The sequence below is a fragment of the Arachis stenosperma genome, chromosome 1 (assembly GCF_014773155.1).
Source record: "Arachis stenosperma cultivar V10309 chromosome 1, arast.V10309.gnm1.PFL2, whole genome shotgun sequence".
Classification (NCBI taxonomy): domain Eukaryota; kingdom Viridiplantae; phylum Streptophyta; class Magnoliopsida; order Fabales; family Fabaceae; genus Arachis; species Arachis stenosperma.
Window position 1 is genome coordinate 66,116,322 of NC_080377.1, and position 21,715 is coordinate 66,138,036.

At 33.9% G+C, this 21,715-nt stretch overlaps 2 protein-coding genes across 3 annotated transcripts; both read left to right on the forward strand.

Annotated features, from left to right (window-relative positions):
• The first annotated feature begins 5,808 nt into the window (after nt 1-5,808).
• Nucleotides 5,809-9,870, forward strand: LOC130973044 (zinc finger CCCH domain-containing protein 43-like). Of its 2 annotated transcripts, none has more exons than XM_057897420.1 (6): nt 5,809-6,739; nt 7,057-7,140; nt 7,858-7,980; nt 8,118-8,441; nt 8,942-9,211; nt 9,516-9,870. In XM_057897420.1, the coding sequence occupies exons 1-6, from the start codon at nt 6,098-6,100 to the stop codon at nt 9,657-9,659; spliced, it is 1,587 nt and encodes a 528-aa protein (XP_057753403.1). In that variant the 5' UTR covers nt 5,809-6,097; the 3' UTR covers nt 9,660-9,870. The 2 variants fall into 2 exon arrangements, with proteins under 2 accessions (XP_057753403.1, XP_057753407.1); XM_057897424.1 differs by having other exon boundaries at nt 5,810-6,739; nt 7,072-7,140.
• Nucleotides 9,871-17,224: 7,354 nt separating this feature from the next.
• Nucleotides 17,225-20,291, forward strand: LOC130945994 (GDSL esterase/lipase At3g48460). Its single transcript, XM_057874678.1, has 3 exons — nt 17,225-17,706; nt 18,788-18,965; nt 19,609-20,291. The coding sequence occupies exons 1-3, from the start codon at nt 17,249-17,251 to the stop codon at nt 20,113-20,115; spliced, it is 1,143 nt and encodes a 380-aa protein (XP_057730661.1). The 5' UTR covers nt 17,225-17,248; the 3' UTR covers nt 20,116-20,291.
• The last annotated feature ends 1,424 nt before the right edge of the window (nt 20,292-21,715 follow it).

Sequence of the window (21,715 nt, forward strand, 5' to 3'; positions counted from 1 at the left end):
GATATTTTACTATTGTATTTTCATCTTGGATTGTATTTTTGATCCTGTGATCACGTTTTGGGGGCTGGCCATTCGGCCATGCCTGTACCTTCATCACTTATGTATTTTCAACGGTGGAGTTTCTACACACCATAGATTAAGGGTGTGGAGCTCTGCTGTACCTCAAGTTTTAATGCAATTACTATTACTTTCTATTCAATTCAACTTATTCTTGTTCTAAGATATTCGTTGCACTTCAACTTGATGAATGTGATGATCCGTGACACTCATCATCATTCTCACCTATGAACGCGTGACTGACAACCACTTCTGTTCTACCTTAGACCGGACGCATATCTCTTGGATTCCTTAATCAGAATCTTCGTGGTATAAGCTAGAATTGATGGCGGCATTCATGGGAATCCGGAAAGTCTAACCTTGTTTGTGGTATTCCGAGTAGGATTCCGGGATTGAATGACTGTGACGAGCTTTAAACTCGCGATTGTTGGGCGTTAGTGACAGACGCAAAAGGATCAAGGAATTCTATTCCAACATGATCGAGAACCGTCAGATGATTAGCTATGCTGTGACAGAGCATTTGGACCATTTTTACTGAGAAGATGGGATGTAGCCATTAACAACGGTAATGCCCTACATACAGCTTGCCATAGAAAGGAGTGATAAAGATTGAAGGAAGGCAATAGGAAAGCAGAGATCCAACAGGGACAAGCATCTCCAGACACTTATCTGAAATTCCCACTAATGAATTTACATAAGTATTTCTATCCTTTATTATTTAATTAAGTATCTCTTTATATTTTCCGAAAACCACTATCAATTTGAATCCGCCTGACTGAGATTTACAAGATGACCATAGCTTGTTTCATACCAACAATCTCTGTGGGATCAACCCTTACTCACGTAAGGTATTACTTGGACGACCCAGTACACTTGCTGGTTAGTTGTGCGAAGTTGTGACAAATTGTGATTTATGTTTGAGAGCACCAAGTCTTTGGAGCCATTGTTAATGATCACAATTTCGTCCACCAGAAGGCATAGATTCAACCTCCTTCTCTAAGCCTACCACAACCTTCATAATATAATTAAAAGAGTTAAGGTTTTAGAGATGTTGAGACTTCTGGATCAATACTTTTCACTTTCCACTTTGATCATGCATAGATACATCTATAGCAAATCATTACTAATCAAACCCCAATCCCTTGGTAATTCAATTTCTCTTTAACCAAATTAATTGCTAATCTCTTAGTCAATTACTTAAGAAAAGAGTTGAAACACGTTCACTGATTTATAAGTCACACAATTCATAAGACTCTTCCCTAGTTGATTCGATGTCACTTATCAAGTCTAGTTTCAAAACCTGAAAATTGTGAGAATAAGTTTTTAAGCTTAATTCAATTAATTAAATTTTTCAAGAAATTAAAAGAATTCAACTCAGAAGAGAAATTTTTCCTGATACATTCAAATCCTTTGGATGAAGAACGAAAACTTTTTCTTAAGGAAATACTAATGCATTAATCAAAGGTAGAAAAGTTAGAATATTAGTCCATAGAAATCAATAGAGCTCCTAATCTTAACCAAGGAGATTTAATTGCTCATATCTTCAGGAAAAATATAAAATTATGAAAAGTAAATGTGTCAAAGAAGAAAAAAGGGTTGTGTTTTCTCCCCTTAAATACTAACCCTAAATAAATTTAAAATTCAAAACTTAAAACAAAATCAAATTAAAACAAAAATCAAATCTGCTTCATAAGTATTTTCCTCTAACCAAGCTCTGGATCTTTTCTTCTTTGAAATCCTCAATTAATGCTGTGATTAGAGTGCTTAAGTTGAGCCTTGAGTGAATCACTTAAGTCTTGAAGAATTGGAAGACTTAGGGGATGAATAAAAGTCCCTGGGAGGTGGCCATATCTCACGTTACACGTGAGCTCCTGTACATTGCACGCGAAGCCTCATCTTAGTCCAATATGGTTTCTGTCTTGATTACGTTGGACGTAGAGACATGCATAATGCTCCTTATGGGTTTAATCATGTGTACGCATGATTTTCTTTGTTTGCCCAATTCGTGCGTACGCATAAATCCCTTTGATTCTCTCTTCACGTTGCACGTCTCGAGACTCATGTTGCATGCCACTATTATCATGCGTACGCATGCCAGATGCGTACGCATGATGCCTTCTTTTGCTCCAGCCGTGGCACGCCTCACTACCCACGTTGCACGGCCAAGCAATGTATTTGGCCTCAATTGCTTTCTGTTTAGCTTAGCCGTGCCATGCCTAAATGCCCACGGTGCACGGCTAGCTTTCTTCATCAATGGGTGTCCAGGGAGCTCTTTGTTTTATCCAGAGAATTCTCTGAGTTGCTTCTCTTTCTTGTTTTTCTTGCTCAAAGTGCTTTCTGGCCTCCTTTTTCTCTTTGATCTTTTTCCAATTCTCTTCTAAATTCTCATGTAATTAAGGAATGCACACTAACTCATAGTATTGCTCATTTAACCATGAAATCATTGCTTATCTTGCACTAATTCTTAGTTCATTGAATGAAATTCTAAAGAAAAAGTACTAAAGATCCAAACGTATCAGGTGAAAGGTGGTCTTTTTTCTCCTTGGCAAGCTGAGCTCTTTGCCTCCACTATTGATGATTGTGGTCTTTTTATCTTCAATTGATTGGCAAAAGCTATACTTGGTATAGAAGAAATCAGAATAGTACTAATATTGCTAAAAACTGGACAGGGTCTTGAATAATGAAGCCTAATTTTCTCTCTTCCCTGATGCTTATTCAGAGATTCTTAGTAGGCTACACTCTGACCATTGTCCAATTTTTGTGTGCTGTAATGGTGCTCGTCTGCCTAAAAGGGAGCGTCATTTCCGATTTCAAGCAGCATGGGCCACTCATCTAGATTACAAGGCCATGGTTCAATATTCTTAGAGACATAGAATTAGAACTACTGTTGAAAATTTAAAGAAAGTTTAAGATAGGTTATTGAAGTTTAATGCAAAGGTCTTTGGAAAAATATCTTTGCCAAGAAAAAAGAGCTTGAGAAACAAAATCAGGGGAGTTCAATGTCATTTGGAAGTGATAGACAGCGTGTCTCTTAGGCTAAAGGAGAAAGAACTCAATGATGATTATAATTGTATTCTCCTTCAAGAAGAACTGTTGGTACCAAAAGTCTCAGGAACAATGGATCATATTCGGAGATAGAAATACACATTTTTCCATATTTAAACTTTGGTATGTAGGAAACACAACAAGATTAATGGGTTCTTTGTAAATGATGGTTCTTGGTCAACATACCCTAAGGTTTTAAAAATGGAGGCTTTGTCTTATTACAAGCAGCTTTTTAGTTCTTTGGAAGATGTTGATTTGAACAACCTTGGAGATGTTCCTTTGTCCATGCTAAGTCTCAGTTCTTGTGGGAAACTTACTGTCCCGATTACCTTGGCTGAAGTTAGAGAAGCAGTTTTTGGTATGAATTCTTTTAAAACTGTTGGGCCGGATGGATTTCAAGTTTTTTTTCTTCAAAAAATATTGTGACACTCTTGGTATAGATGTGTGGAATTTTATGAGAAATGCTTTTGATGAAGGCTACACTTGCCCTAAGATAATGGAGACCTTGATAGTCTTGATCCCCAAAGTTGACACTCCAACCTTGGTGAAGGATTTCAGACCAATTAGAAGGAAAGAAATCTTTACTGGGGTATCTTAGATTCGTTTCACTTAAGACTAGAAAGATAATTGGGAGTGAATATTTCTCACTCTCAAGTTAGCAGAGTATTTTTCAATGGTGTGATTGATAAGATTTGAGGAAGACTAGCAAGTTGGAAGGGAAAACCCTTGAACTGAGGCGATAGACTTTGTCTAGTTAACTCTGTTGTTTCATCTCTTCCAATCTACCAAATACAAGTCTCTTATTTTCCTTGCTGCTCAACGAACAAAATTTCCTCCTTGATGCATCATTTTCTTTGTAAAGGGCCAAGTGGATGGGAGGGACATGAGCCTTACCTATTGGAAAAATATGGTAACCACCAAAACATTTAGGGGTTTGGGGGGTTAGAGATCTAGCTTGCGCTAACTTAGCTCTTTTAGGCAAGCTAGTTTAGTAATTTCTACATTGTCCAAAGAAGCTTTGGGTGCAACTTTTGGTAGCTAAATACAATAAGAATTTTAAACAATTTTTCTTGTTTAATATGATGAAGGGTTCTCAAACTTGGAAGAGTATTTGCAAAGAATCCAATGCTCTTAGGGACAGTTATTCATGGCGTATTGGCCCACTTCAACAGGTTTTATGGTTCGACAACTGGAGAGAGATGGTACTATAGCAGAGGAACTGAATTATCTCACATATGGGATACGAAGCTTTGTATTGGCGATCTCTAGAGAGATGGTACTCGGAATTTGGTTGATGTTGCTACCCTGCTATCTGATAACTTCAAGTAGCGTCTTGAGGCCTTTAATCTGAGTTGGGATGTTAGTGATATGGTGGGTTAGAGTTGAACCTTTTCAACTTTAAAATTGTACTCTTCTAGTAGTGGTTACACATGGTTAAGTAAGCGCAGGTTCGGTTAGGATGAGCATGAGAATTGGTTATGGCTGTGGCAGTTATAAATTTTGAAAAAAAATTAAATTTTTGGTTTGCCTTTTCCTTCATGATGCGGTCCCAAATGCTAAATTTAGATTTAAAAGAAACCTTGCAACTTCCAATCTTTGCCGGAGGTGTCAGTTTGTGCCGAAAACCGTTCTGCATTGTTTTAGGGACCATCGAAAGGCTTGAAACATTTGGAAGAAGTTGAATTTTATTCTGCAGCACTTGGACATGGTTTCTTAGATAAGAATACTAATGTATTCCTATTTTTTGCTTGCTTGTAGTGGATTTGGAGGGATAGGAATAATAATGCATTCAATTTCAATGAAGTCTGGTCCGTTGATAAAGTGGAGAGACTTATCTATGCTTCAAACAATGAGCTTTAGAATATTTTTTCAAAGAAGGTTCTTCATGCTGCTCATTCCATGAACTTTACTTGGACGACTCCTCCACAAGATTCGGTTAAGGTAAACTGTGATGGAAATATCTTTGATGATATTAGTAAGGCGTGATTTGACCGTGTTATTTGAAATTCAGATGGTTTATGGTTGAGAGGTTGCATGGGATCTTTCCCTTATGTGCGAGTGCTCAAATGTGAATTATTTGTGATCTGGCAGAGATTACTATTATCGTGGGAGGCTAGTCATAGAGATGTTTTTCTATGAAACTGATTGCTTGGAGGCCTTTAATTTTATTAGTGATCAAAACATGGGAGCACATTACTTGGACAAGGATATGGTTAGCAAAATTCAGAAGATTTTGAAGTGGAAATGGAGGGCTAGTGTTGATCTTATTCAGTGGACTCCCAACAATGTTGTTGACGCCATGGCAAGATGTGATGTTATAAACATGAGCGCTCAAGTTGAGCTCCTGCAGTCTTAGAAGAGGTTAGAAAAATCTTTTTAGCAAGACATATTGTAATTTGTTCTAGCTTTGTCTTTTACTTTTCTTTGATCTCTTATAAAAAAAAAAGTATAAAAATTATTTAGGTCTACTATTTTTTTTAATATGCCAACACAACATTAAATGTTCTATAAAATCATTTATTTTGGTATACAAATTAAACCCAACACTCAATTTAAAAATCTATCACTTCACTATATAGACTAAATAATGGTTTAGACTAATATAAGAAGAAAAAGATCTTAGTAGCAAAAAATGCAAAATGGCAAATTTGGGGGAAGATACATGTACTCATATATAATGGGTGCAGTGCACCAAACAAAGCACGCATACTACACTCTCTCTACACTATACCCACAACCCACTCACTCGCTCGCTCACAGTGCCACAAAGTTGCACACTTTCCCCTCCCCCCTTTTTCCCCATTCACCTTTTTCTTCACACACATTGCTACTGCTTTTTCTTTCTTTACTTTGCTGATTCCCCAATTCCATTCCCCATTCACACATTTAAATAAATTAAACACCACCACCACCACCACATTAGCCCTTTTCCTCTGCGCGTGAGTGGAACAAAGTACTATAGAACCATTATTAGGGTTTGAAATGTGGAGGGAGAATGGAACACACTGAATCCGATTCTGCTTCTTCCTCACTTCCCAATGGCGGTGGTGACTGCATCACCGCCACCCAACAAGACCCTCAACTTGCTCCTTCTTCCAATCACGGCACCGACGATCCTCAGCCGTCAGATCTCTATCAAACGGCTCAGGATGGTTCACTCTCGGCTGAGCTTCAGAGTAAGCTGGATTTGAAGGGTTTGGAAGGTGTGGGCGAAGAGGGTGGCGAGATTGGGGATAAAGTTTCAAACTTTGGCCAAGTTGGTGGTGGTGTTGATGATGGGGGTGTTACTAATGGTGACGATGAAGTTGTAAATGGTGGTGATGAGGGTTTTAAAGGTGGTGGTGCTGATGGGGATAACTGGGGGTGGGAGACCAATAGTTGGGAAGAGGAGAATGTCAATGTGGGTCTTGTGGATGGTGATTATGACGGGTTAGTTAATGGATATGTTGATGCTGATGGGGGTGATGATGTTGATGGGGTTGAGAATAGGGAAGAGAAAAGTGGTGGTGGTAGGGCACAACACCAGTACCCTTGGAGGCCTGATGCTCAGGATTGTGCATTTTATATGAAGACTGGGAATTGCAAATTTGGAATCAATTGCAAGTTCAATCACCCCATTAATAGGAGGAAAAACCAGGTATTCTTGGCCCTTTTTTGTGCGCTTTCTTGAAGTTTTGCAATTTTTTTAGATTTCAAGTTTGGCTTAGGACTTGATTATGTACAATGTTGTCTTTTTGGCCCAATTTTGTTTTGAAGTTGTATTAGGTGAGGTGACATGATATTATCTATTAACAAAAGGATTTCACAGTTTTCACTGTGATAAAAATGGAAGAAAAAGTAATACAGTTAAGAGGGAATTAGGGATATGTGATTGAGCATATAACAAGGCTTTTGGCCTTTCATGACTGCAAACATGTTATATTTTGTTCACATCTTAAAAGTTTCTACTCTAAGATGTTTCACTTGAAGGCTGTTAAAGAGCGGCCAGCAGAAAGAGAGGAAGAGCAAGCAGAGAGACCAGGACAGACAGAATGCAAGGTTATTATCAAAATTATGCTTCTAAATAAATTTCATTGTAAATTTAGAATTTGCACATTCTGTTGTTTAATTGAAAACTTAAAATACGTATTCCTAAATTTACATAGAAGGTTGTGGATAAGGATAGTTTAAGAAGGTCTGATCTAGCATATAATCTTGTATGTTTATCAATTTTGGCTACCCTCAAATTATTACGTAGCAATATCTTTTGCAAAGAGATATAAAGATAATAGAATTATATGAATTCCTTTTTCTACATTTGCCGTGGAGAAGGAAGGACATTGTTGTTGTTTTTTTTTCATTTATTTTTTTTTCATAACATTATATTTGTTCTGGTTCTTTCAGTCAAGCCGCATTCCAGGAAGCATGTGATAATGACATTAGTGACAGGGATGATAGTTTCATATGCAAGATAACAATAATAAATTAATAATTATCTTCATAATTTAGCTTGCATACATCAATATGTAATAGTAGTGGATACGAAAACAAATGAACAGGGAAAATGCAAAAGAAAAAAGGAAAAGCTTTTTGCACTACCCTATCAATTGTTGAGTTAAAATACGAATGAATCTCTATCGGGTGGTAAGTCAGGCAGCTTCTTTGGCGTGATTAAATGAATAGATTTTGCTCTTCAGACATAGCTTCTTTCTGAAGCTTTTTTTTAAATGATATGTGAAATGTTCTTAATAAATGTTTTTCCTGGTGTTATGGCAGTATTATTTAAGGTCCGGGGGTTGTAAGTTTGGAAAAGATTGTAAATATAACCATACAAAAGGAAAAGATTTAACAACCGAGGAGGTGGCAGAACTCAATTTTCTCGGTCTGCCTATTCGTCTGGTATGTATATATGAAGCTTCTTTCATAATACCATCTTTTATCTGTTTTTACAGCTTCCAAAGATAGTTACCTCTGAAATATTATTCTAGTTGATTTAAATGATAGGGAAATATTATTTTGGTTGATTTAAATGATAGGGAAAGAGAGAATGTCCTTATTACATGCGCACCGGCTCATGTAAGTTTGGAGCAAACTGCAAGTTTAATCATCCTGACCCTACAACTGTTGGAGGTTCTGAATCATCTCCAGGGTATAGTAATGGAGGATCTGATCCTTCTTCACGGTATAGTAATGGACGATCTAATACTTCTTCAGGGTATAGTAATGGAGGATCTATTTCATTACATGGTGTATCGCAGCAGTCTGTCTCAACATGGTCTTCTCCAAGAACAGTAAATGAAACATCTCCTTTTGTGCCAATGATGCTTTCGCCTCCAAGTCCTGATTGGAATGCATATCAGGTATATCCTAAGATTCAATATTAGTAGCCATCTAATAGTGGCTGTTTTATTATACAAGAATTTATGCTAGATAGATGATTGACTTTGCCAATGCCCTGTCATGCAATGTTATTAACTTATTGTTATCAGGCTATATATTTATTTCATTTATCTGACTGTATCTCATTCTACCGTTGGTTTGAAATACCTTTTATATGGTGAGATATTGTCACCTTTTGAGTGTTGCAGACATATCAATGCATTAGCAGTGAATACATACTGGAAAGCTGAATGAGTATTATTAAGCTATTTGAGGTTCATGAGGTGGACGTTTAGTTGTAAACTTAGAAGTGAATATTCGATTTGTACCTATTACTCTTGACCTGTGAGTTATATTGTGCAATGCACTGAATGCAGTACAGCATGGTCCTTTTTGTTTTCTTTTTTCTCACCTTCCTAGAGTTAATTATCATGCTGGCTGAACTTTCTGCATCACTCTGACTTGTTTCTGGTTTGTAAAGGCACCTACCTACCTATCTGAGAGGAGTATGCATCCACCTCCACCATATGTCATGAACAATCCAGTGATCGAAACAAATGTTTATATACACCCACAAAAAAGAATTCAACTTGATGACTTTCCTGAAAGACCTGGTGAACCTGAATGCAGCTACTTCCTGAAAACTGGGGATTGCAAGTTCAAATCCAATTGTAAATTTCACCATCCAAAGAATCGGATAGCAACATTACCTCCATGCAACCTCAATGACAAAGGCCTGCCTCTTAGACCTGTAAGTTGTTATCATCATTTTATGTTAGTTTATACCACTATTTTTCCGCTTGTGTAGAAACTTGAAAATGGTTCTTCTTTCTCAATATTATTTAACCTATGGTGGGTAAATAAATATAAGTGCTTTTAAAATTGAATTGACATGGTTGTGTAACCTAGTGATGATCCTGTATCTGGCTTCAAAAATCTAACACCAAGTGACGATGATGGATTAAAGGATTAGTACCTCTAATTTGATAGAGCCATATGCAGTTAGAAGCAATATTTACCTAGTTTCTTTCTATTATGTTTATCATGAAATGCAGGACAAGAATGCCTGCATGCATTACACACGATACGGACTCTGTAAGTTTGGACCGGCTTGTAAGTATGACCATCCGATAAACCCAGTGCCCCCAACTGGTGTTGAAGTTGATGGGATGGGTGGAAATGGAGGTGCTGTTCAGTAACACCTCTAAGCATCTTTGTCAAGGGACCTTCTTTTTCCTTTGAGCAACTCTTCACTTAGAAGTTGTAGTTTTCTTTATGAACATGATACCCTTCTAAGCTTCTTCCTCTAGTTACAAGCTTTTACGGATTACCAATATATTTATACACATGGCAAACGGATGTTTTTATGTATTTACAAGAAACTTAAACATTTGTAGTCTCTACTCTCTAGTCTACTTTTTTTTTTTATCTTGTTTGTTTACTCACTTGGTTTTTTGGTGGGTAATCTTTCAAACTGGATGTGAATGCGGATTACTTTCTAGTTTCCATAAGGTGCCAGATTACAAATAAAATTGATACCTTTCCAAGAGTAATATTTTGCGCATTTGTGAATCCTAACAGATACATAGCTTTATAGGTGAGTTACTGCTACACTTTGTGAATTTATAGTAAAACATATATCTTTTACCGATGAATTAAATAACTGGACTCTTGGAATCTATTAATATGGTGATGTCACATGATCAAATTATTTTAATAAGCAAGTTCAATTAAATTGGTCTAATAATTTATTAACACAATAAAAATTAGTTGAAGAAAAAAAAATTAAATTAAACTTGGTTATAAAAATAATTTATTTACTTAACATTTTTCATATTCATAATAGAAAATAGAGGAATTTTTCACATACAAGTCTTTTTCCATATAAGTTATACAAGTCATTTATTTCTTCTTCTTTTTCTTTCTTCATGCCTCCTCTTTTTCTTCTCCTTTTTTTTTTGTGCTTCTTCTTCTTCGTTTTTGAAATGTTTCATCTTCATCGTCGTGTTTCTCCTCGTTCTTCTTTTGATTTTGCAACATTATGTATTTTTTTCTTTGTTTGATTTTTTCCTCCCAAAAAGAATTATGAGAATATGAAATAAGGAAATGAAGAAGAAGCAGTAGAAGATGAGGGGGAGAAAGAGGAAGAGTTCTGAATTATGCATAAGGTGTACTTTAACGAATTTTGGGTGTATTTTTGTAATCTTTTGGGTGAATTCCTATAATCGTTTGGGTGTATTTCTGTAATCGTTTAGGTATATTTCTGAAGTTCTATTATCTTCAAAACAATTTCAAAGCTTGATTTCAGAAACCATGAAAATAAAAAAAAACGAAGTAAGAATACCAATGATAAACGCATATAAAACAACGAATGAAAAGGCAAAGAGAGAATGCACGAAGGAGATCGAACAAATTTGACAAGAAACTCGTTTTCATGGAGGAAGAAGAAGAAGAGTAGGAGAAGAAGAAGGAGAAGAAGAAGGAAGAGGATGAGGAGAAGGAGGAACGCGAAGCACGCCATGGAAATTGTATATGGGCCGGCGTGTTTTTTGTTAAGTTTCTCCCAACTTGTATGACTTGTAAACCAAATGACTTGTAAGTGTAGCACTCCTCTAGAAAATATACTTCTCTATTTTTTCTTGCATATTATTTCACTCCACATTTCGGCACTTATAATTCTCCTGGAAAGTAAGAATCAAGTCAACTTAGATCAACAGTTATCCGAAAAGAAAAGAGTACTAAAATTAAAGATAATTCTACGAGAAAGATGTTTTTTGTATGAAGAGAATGAAAATAAGTGTATAAATTTATTTTAAAAAATTAATAAAATTAAAATAACAGTTTTTTAGATAAATATTTAATTATTTATAAGAGTGAATCTTTATCTTTTTATCATTCATTTTTCTTCTTCACCATAATATGCACCTAAAATTAATATGACTATGTATATGTTCTACTCATTTTCGAAATACCCTAATTATACCCTACAGATATGTTGAGACACTTCCATTTTTATCTCCTATTTTTATTATCTTTTGATGAAAGAGTTTCTTCATGTAAAAAAAAAATTAGAAAACTATATCTAGTGTCTAATGTAAAATACAAGAAATAATAAATAAATAAATAATTAGCACCTAACATAGCAATGTATCAGACTATAAGTTCACATATATTTATTTCTTTCCAGTGTTATAATTTACAAATACAATATCTTGTAAACTTTCAACAACCAAAAAGAAAAAAGAAAAAAGAAAACTTGAAAAGAAAACAAGATAAATGAAAAAAAAAAGGTTGAAATGCTAAAAAGCAGGATCACAACAATTGGGGATTTTTTTTTCAAGAATCTGGTCCCCGTAAACCAACATCTAGGGTTTGTACAAGGATCCCCTTTCCTAATAGTCGTTCTCGGAATCCAATTCCCCTGTCACGCCTTATTGGATTATTAACCGCAGCAAAACCACTTACTCTGCATTAAAATATCATTTCAGAAAATCAGACAAAACTAAAAGCTCATAATAAGAACTAAGACATAGGTGTTCTTTGAAGATGTTATTACCTTTTGCTTTTGGGGATGTTTTGTGTAAGCAACAGGCTTGTGAGGTGCATTATATTTCTTTTCTTGGGTGGCAAGTTTCTCTGTTGGGAGATTTTTTGCAATCTTCTTCTCATCTCTTGCTTTATTAAATATCACTGTGAAACCTTCTGCTGTTGCCGGATTGTTCACGTCCCACTCTCCGAATTTCGGCAATGGCCTACCTCTTTCTTGCTGAACAATTCAAGGATTTAAAAAATTTTAATGGAAACAAAAACCATAAATAATTAATAAACAAGAAGGAAGTTTTTATTGAATTCTTAACTCATGGGCTTATAACCCACATTGACTATATATATATAGTAGACTTGAAAACTAATGTATCTAAACAAAAAAAAAAGAAGCGAAGCAAGGATTGTGAATTGTACCGTGGCCATGGATGCTGAGAATCAGACGAAAAAGATGATAGATGTTGAAAGAGTTTAGAAGAGAAGAGAAAGCAAAGAAAAATTGAATGGATTCTGGTGATACAGAATAATGGTTAAGTATATAAATGTTTAGGAGAAAGAGAGGGAAAGAAGCAAAGGAAGAATAACAAATCGCTTTGTTGGAACTTGAAAGAACAAGTAAGCCCTACGCGTAATTGTTCATAAGTTATAACCCATAAGGCAGAAAAAAAAAACAGTATAGTGTTCGTTAGTGCGCGCCATTGCTGCTTTTTCTAATTTTAGGTTCAGTTGTTCAGTTTAGTTTCTGTTTCCAGGCAAGTATCCATGACAACCTTTCGCACTATATTTTTTGTTACTGTTTTTATTGTTTTTCCTTTTCCTTTTTTTTTAAAGAAAGCAATAGGACCTCATTTTATAGTAATTTCAGTTTATTCTCAGTTTTATTTTATTTTATTTAAATTAAGACAAAGTTACTATTTTAAAGATTTGATATTCTATTAGAAATTGTGTATATGGAGAGTAGTGTTCTTAAGCTTGACGAAACACATCAAGTCAAGACAATAAAACAACACCAAACCACCTTACAAAAACAAACAAGCTAACGATCACCTTCGACAAACACAAAATTAGCAACGGCCCTAACCAACCGAGCAAAAAACCAAATGTCCATCCGGATACTCTATCCCGAAGATAAAAAAAAGGCTAAAAATCAAAACAAACAACAAAAGACTTCGGATCATAAACACCAAAAAGACTATTATCTATGTCCTCAACTGTTGAGCTTCTCTCCTGCAAAACTAAGATAAATTCGCTTACTAAACCTTCGTCACTCTCTTCCTTCTTCTGTCCCTTGTGGTTAAATTGGTATCCTCCATAGTATTTCTCCCATCCCGATTCTTCCTAATGTAATCCACAACAATCTCATCATCGCTGCAAGTCAGATTAAGTTGCGATTCTATTCTCCAAGTTTTGGTAGTTTTACTTTCAAATTCGTCATCTTTACTTTCACTAGATACCTCTTCCTCTATCTCTATCTCGCTTCTCTCTTTCCTAGTTTCTTCTCTTGATAAAATTGTGAAAGAATAGGAAAAGACGAGAAAAGAACTTTTATTGATTGTTGACTGATTGAATTGAATTGTAAATTATGAAGGTAAAACTAAGTATATATAGAATATTGGCCTATGAAAGATAAAAATAAATAAAGATAAGATAGAGATAAAGATAAAGATAACTATAAGATAAGATAAAGACTAAAATTACAATTAAATTTGTATATTCTGTTGGGCTGAATTTGTGGACCGTGAGACGTCTTTATTGTTGTCATGGGCTAAGGTGGAAGAGTGGTTTAATACGCTCCACAAGCTGGAGGATGAAAGATGTCAAGAACATTAAGCTTATTCAGATTAAGATGGAAGGGTTGAGGAGATAAAGGCTTGGTGAAGATGTCAACTAGTTGCCCAGAAGAGGGAATTGGGAAAAGTTTCATCACTCCAGCTTGAGCTTTTTGTCGAACCAAGTGGCAATCAACCTCTAAATGTTTGGTTCATTCATGAAAAACTGGGTTAGTAGAAATATGAAGAGAACTCTGATTATCACAATATAAAACTGGTGGGCGATAGGAGAGATGCGTAAAAATTGTAACACATTTAGTATCCATTGAAATTCACAAGTTGTGTTGGCAAGTGTACGATATTCTGCTTCCGTGGATGAACGCACAACGGTGGTTTGTCTCTTGGTCCAAGAGACTAAAGAACTGCCCAAGAAGAAACAATAACCTGTTAAAGATCGTCGAGTGTCAGGACATCCGGCCCAATCAGAGTCACTGAAGCTGAGAAACTGAATTTCTGATTCCCTTGGAAAGAAAAGTCCTTTGCCGGGACTAGTTTTCAGATATCGTAACACATGTTTGACAGCTTGAAGATGGGATTCAGTAGGAGATGCCATGAATTGACTTAATTGTTGAGTGGCATACATGATGTCCGGTCGAGTAGTGGTGAGATAGATAAGACGACCAACCAAACGGCGATATACAAAAGGGTCGGATAGCAGGGGACTTTTGTCTTGATATAGTCTTGTGGTACTATCCATTGGAACAGAGGCATGTTTAGCACCTAATAAACCAGAATCCTCCAAAAGATCAAGACAATATTTTCTCTGAGATAAGCAAATTTCCTTCTCTGATTGGGCAACCTCAATACCCAAAAAATATTTTAATGGGCCCAAGTCTTTAATTCGGAAGTGTTGGTGCAAAATAGACTTAATGGAAGCAAGTTCAGAAATGGAATTACCAGTGAGAACAATGTCGTCAACATAGACTAAAAGGATAGAAATTTGATCACCAATAAATTTAACAAATAAACTATAATCAGATGAGGTTTGCAGATATCCATGAGATAGCAAAAGATGAGAAAGTTTGTCATACCACACACGACTAGATTGTCGTAAACCATACAGTGGCTTTAGTAGCTTACAACATTGATTCGGTTGAGCAGATGGAAATCCGGGTGGCAGAGTTATATAAACATCCTCAGAAAGATCCCAATGTAAGAAAGCATTATTGACATCCAACTGATGTATGGGCCAATGCTTCATAAAGGCCAATGCCAAAACTAATCTCGAGTGCTCCGTTTTTATAAGATCGACTTCCAATTTTAAGAGCTTTTCTTCTAGTTCCATTTGACGTCGTACCTCTCTTTGCAGTTCTCATTCTGCTTGCCGTTGACATTTAGCTTCATGCTCGAGCTGCTCCAGTCGTCCATCATGGCTGTGGACCAAATCTAGTATCTCCGTGGAATGTGGTGGTTCTTCCTCTTCCGGTGGATGTATCTCTTATTGAATTCGCCTCAGCTGTGGGTTTCCAGATGTTCCTTCTCCGTGAGGAATGTGCATCCTCTTGCATGGTGGGGTATTGAAAGTGCAAGGTCGTCTCGTTGAGGTTCGGGTTCTAATTCAGACGCTGTATGGCCGTCTTCAGACAGATTATCTGCCATTGTCGAAGGGCTCCAGGTCTCAGCAAAGGTGCTAATGTTCAAAAAGTTACCTGAAATGTTGATTTTGGGTTTGTACATAAGGTCCAGACTCCTTCTGAGGCAGCATCCGACTTGTTCTTACCCTGAGGTGCCGCCGTCCGAGTTCCTTGTGAGGAAGTGGTGGGTGGTACCTGTAAGAGACTCCGATACTTAAGTCAGCAAGGGCTTTAGGCAGGTTTTTTAGTAGGTTAAAACGTGTATAAACCTGAAAGATGTTAGTATATTTATAGTAGAGTTGTTAACCACTTTTGTTGGAGTAGTTACACCCTTATTGATGGATAATCATTCTCTTTATCTTAGGAATTTGTTAGAATTTATCTTTCGAAAAAGATAGAGATAGTTAGAGAGATTCGCGAAGACAGTTACTTGTTTGGACAAGTAGAGCGTTGTGCCCGACCTCTTTAAAGAGGTCGGATATACAGTAGAGACTATCCTTTTTTATAGGCCTTTTATCCTTGTTGTCTTGACCTTTTAAATTATATAAATTAAACAAAAAAAAAAATTACGAACTAAATTGTACAGAAATATAAACAAATTCGCCGCATCAATGAACGAATTTATTAGTTTCAATGGACTTCGTGGATTTATTTCAGAAAATTTTACAAACTACTTTTGTTTTATTTGTAATTTTGTATAATATTGACTATGTTGTTGGGACAATGAAGCACACACATCCCAATTCATTCATTTAATCAATAGGAGTAATTGATACAGTGGTCGTTGGTGGCCATTAATGAGACGCACACAAAAATTCAACCAAAATTTGCTAGCAAATTTAAATTCACCTTACATACCATAAGATAAGAACTACCCAGCCACTATTACTACTTGTCACCGCTCATCACTGCACTCTCTACCACGCTTTTCTGATGTTGCACTAAATCACCTTCAAAAACCGTTGGTGTGTGCACATGTTCATTTATTAAGGCCTCAGCTATTTCAATTCTTTAAGGAAAAATTGCTCCGTTTTATACTTTTATCAACCACACCTTTATTTATTTGAAAATTGATGTGCAGTATTTAAATACGTTTATCTATTTATGTATCAAACCATAAATCAACAACAGCAAACTCTCTCCTACCATGTGTTAGTAGGCCTATTAACGTAATCTGAAACCGAATAAAAAATAAAACTCTGCAGATTATAAAAAATGAATTTAATTTTGATGTACATGGTATAAAGCATTTGTATTGTTTTGGATGATCATTCATACGGATAATGTAAAAAATAGTTATTTTTATTCATATAACTTTATCTAATTAGATATACGTATAAAATTATTTTATATAGTGCATCAAAATTAAATTTTATAAAAATTTTAAATTTCTATCTAATGTTTCAATTTTTATCATGTCTGAAATCTGAATATTGTAAAACAATTTTCATGCTATATTATTTTAATTTTTTTTTAATTGAATTTCACAACCTTAATATAAGTAACCTCTGCGATATATATAAATAAGTCCTCTTTAATTTTTGCCTAGTCTTTTAATTTTCTTCAGTATGGGCAGCTACTAGATGCAGGAGTAGTATATTTAACTATATTTAGTTAATACTCAGAGAAAAAAAAAATAAAAAACACAATTATGATTTGTAAATGTATGTACAAATTATTCTGATTTCATGTGTATGTATATAGTATAATAGTATATTAATACATATTGTATACATATCTCAAAGTCACGTGTATAAATAGATAAGCTTCTAAACACAACATCAAAAATCAAGTTTCCAACTACTCACCGAAAGCAAAACAAAATAGTTGAGCCATTTGAAAATGGCATCTTCTAGATCTTTTTCTTCTTTGCCAATTTTCGTCGTTCTAACAATAACCACCATATGCATGATTTCAAGTACTTCTGCCACAACAACAAGACCCTTCAAGAAGATCTATGCATTTGGGGACTCATTCACAGACACCGGCAACACCAAGAATGCCAACGGCCCAAGCGGATTCGGCCACGTGTCGAACGCGCCGTACGGCAGCACCTTCTTCAACCATTCCACAAACAGATACAGCGATGGAAGACTTGTCATAGATTTTGTAACTGAATCACTCTCAATGCCGTATTTGCCGCCTTACAAGCACTTGAAGAAGGGTAAAAATGACACTTTTGGTGTTAACTTTGCTGTTGCTGGTTCCACAGCAATAAACCATGCATTCTTTGTGAGGAACAATCTTTCTCTTGATGTTACCCCTCAATCTATACAATCACAGCTTATTTGGTTTAACAGGTACGCTTATAGAGGTGCAATCTTATAAAACTTACTAGATTCTCTAGTGTTACAAAAAAATATAAAATTTTATAATGGAAGAGAGTATACAAATGAATGAATGATTCTTTAATTTTTGTGTATTTTTTTATCTTTGTATTTCTGTCGTCATGTGCATTCAAAGTGTAATGTACATCGTATAACTTTATAATTACATAACCAAGTGTCTATTATTTGATGTCAAATTTTTGTCGAATTTATTTTTTTATAAAAAAATTTAAATATTTAAAATTTATTAATTTTATACTTTTAAATTAGATATTAACTATTTAATTTTTTTTGACAATTTACACTATAATTTTAGGTATCATAGCAATTAGCAAATATCTAATTATATTAGTGGTTTAACGGTTACTCCAAACCTCTATTTCTATCTAGGAAAAAATAAAGGTGTTCAAATCTAAACCGATCTAAATTAGATCGTTCATCCAATTTAGTTCAAACAAAAAATTGATTAAAATCGTATTAATTTTGGCTTTGATTGATTTTATTTCTTGCAAAATGTATGGAGATAGATCAGATTTCGAATATACTTTTTAAGACCAATTCAATCCAATCTAAATTAAATAATGTGCTATAATATTATTTTATTATATTTATAATATATTTAATTTATTATATATTTTTATATTATTCATGTATTATTATTATTTAATAAATATTTTATGTTTAAAATGAGATTTATTTATTTATTTATTTATTTTAATTAATCTATAATTATATTTTTATTGTTATGTTATTGTTGATTTTTTAAGATATTGTTAAGACTTATTAAGTTATTGTTAGTTATTTATAATTTAATTGAGATTTATTATATAAATTTAATTTTTTTAATTTATAAAATCGTAAATTCGATTCAATCCTTTTAAAATTAGATCGAATTTGTTTTTTTTAAATCATTCAATCCAAAATGTACCACAAATAAAATTAGTATTTTGAACTGAATCAAACATCACTAAGAACACGTCTAGAAAATAGTATGCAAACTAAATCTCATTGTACCTTTACTCATTGGTTTCTGTTCTTATACGGTTGGTAACAGATACCTTAATGAGAGCCAAGGATGTGAAGGAGTAGAATCAGGGTGCACTGATTTCAATGAGACACTATTTTGGTTTGGTGAGATTGGAGTGAATGACTATGCTTACACTCTTGGATCCAATATTCCTGATGATACCATAAGGAAGCTAGCAATCAGTAGTACCACTGGAGTTTTGCAGGTAAATACTTAAATAGCAACCCTCTTGACCTCCTTTTTTGTACCCACTTATCATTTGATGGTTTAGGTTATTGAATTAGTACACTGCAACCACAGCTGTAGTTGCAGGATAATAATTTGAAGGGGACATTTATTAAAGATATTATAAATAAAAAAATCTTCATATAACTTTTTTAAAAGCTTATAATATTCTGAATATACTAATATTCAAAATAGTTCAGTAATATTAATATTTTTAGACACTTGTCAGTTACAACAACAATTATTATATGAATATGATTATCTGTGTCATAAAAATTGAAAAATATTATAATAAACTTTTAATAATTTTAGGTGGCACAAAAATTAATCAAAAAATTAGTTATTCTTATAAAATATATATTAAAATACAAAATAACTAGTTGATGAAGGTTGATTTTTTTGTATACAGTATACACATAGCATTATTTATAAACTTGTATTGTAGTCAATAGCTTATGGCAGTTCTTTCTTTTGCTTGATTTAGAATTTCGCTATTCTAAAGAATTTGTTACAAATTACATGGTTTTATACCAACTTTTATAACCCAAAAGCATGCTTTTTTGGGGTAAAATATAGTTACTAAGCAGATCCATCAACACGTTTAAAACAATGTGTGTGTGCAGAGTCTGCTTGAGAAGGGTGCCAAGTACATTGTTGTGCAGGGTCTGCCACTCACTGGTTGCTTGCCACTGGCAATGTACCTCGCTTCGCCGGACAACAGGGACGACATAGGATGTGTCAAAAGCGCTAACAACCAGAGCTACAACCACAACCTTGTGCTGCAAGAAAAGATTCAAGAGTTGAGGAAACAGTACCCTGAATCCATCATAGTTTATGCCGATTACTGGAACGCGTACCGCGCCGTAATGAAGAACCCAAGCAAGTATGGTTTCACAGAAGTTTTCAAAGTGTGTTGTGGATATGGAGAACCACCTTACAACTTCAGTGTTTATGCCACGTGTGGAACACCAAATGCCACTGCATGCATTAGCCCTTCACATTACATTAATTGGGATGGTGTTCATTTAACTGAGGCAATGTATAAGGTTGTTTCTGAAATGTTTCTGCAGGGGAATTTAACACAACCTCCATTCAATTTTTTGTTGGAAAAAAAAGAGAGGCAGGGGTGAGGGTGATCAATGGTTCATCATCATCCAAGAATGCTGTTTGGTATTCCTTATTAGTCCTATTGGCTTTGCAGTGTTTGCTAATGTAACTATAAATTGAGAGAATCTATTCGTATCTTGTATAATATTTTTCCTGCTTCAAATACTTATGTCCGTAGCAGGATTATTGGATATCAAATTTTCCGAGGGAAATTAGTATATACTTTTACAAATAAATATATATTTGTGTAATATTATCTAGCTAGCATAATTCTACAATGAAAATTACGGACCCTTCAAAAGGACAAAAGAACCTATCAAATTTTTGAAGACTTTTAAAGAATAAAAATTTATAAAGATCTTAGATATTTGATCTGAAAATTTTTAGGTTGTATTTAATTTTAAGAACACAAGACACAAGTGAAAAAATATAAAAATTAGTTATTTTATATTTTATTTAATGATAAACTAAATATAAAAAATAATAAATGATGAAAGTTTAATTTATTTTCATTTTTTTTCGAAAATGAGAATACTCGAACCCACGATTTCTTAGGTGAATATAAAAAGACTATGTCATTTGAGTTATAACTTATTGGCAAGTTTAAATATCAATTTAGGTGTTTATTTTTTTTAAGTATTATCAAAATTTCATATCATTGTAATAACCACCATGGAATTAACTTCAAAATTTATGGTATATCTCTTGACAAAACAAAAAAAGAAATTAAAATTGCATTTGATTCTGAAAATAGGATAAGATAAGATATTGAGAACAAGATATAAATGATAGAAATACAAAAATTAGTGTTATTATATTTTGTTTAGTAATAAATTAGAATAAATTATAAAAGTTCAATTTATTCTCATTTTTTTTATTTAAAAATTTGAAAAAAATATAATAATAAAATATAATTATAAAAATTAATAAAAATAATAAAAAATAAAAAATAAATTATGTCTTTTATTAGTGTTTATATATTTTTTTAATAAAATAAAAATAAAATATATTAATTTAATATTTTTATCTATATTTCATCTATTAAATACAATTTTATGTTTCCATATTTTTGACTCAATATCCCATATTTTAAACCAAACACAGTCTAGAATAATATAACTATACAAGTAAGAAAAGTATAGGTAAACAATGAAATTACTAAATAATATAAACAATGGATGTATCGGATGTTCACTTTATTAGGTGTGCGAATAATTATTCTAATATTAAGATTTAGATAAATAATTTAAAAATATAGTATATTTTTATTTAATTAATGATTGTTCATATCGTTCAAAAAAATAATTAGTTTTCTAGCATAATCCATACAAGTATACTATATATATGAAATCCATGGCATTAATTAGCACGTGTGTGCTTTTGTACAAATAAACAATGAAACAATACGCGTGTCTCCTTCCTTCTCTTCACCTACGGCTAGATATGGAAGTATAGAAACCAGTGGTAGTAATTTAGAGATGAAAAATAATTGGAGAATATTTAATGCTCGCCTAAATTGGTGATTGAACAAAAGGTGGTCACAGTTTGTCATCATGTGTCAAGGCATGGGCCTAATAAATAAATGAGAAGTTTGCTATTGTTATTTGTTAATAGTTCAAATAC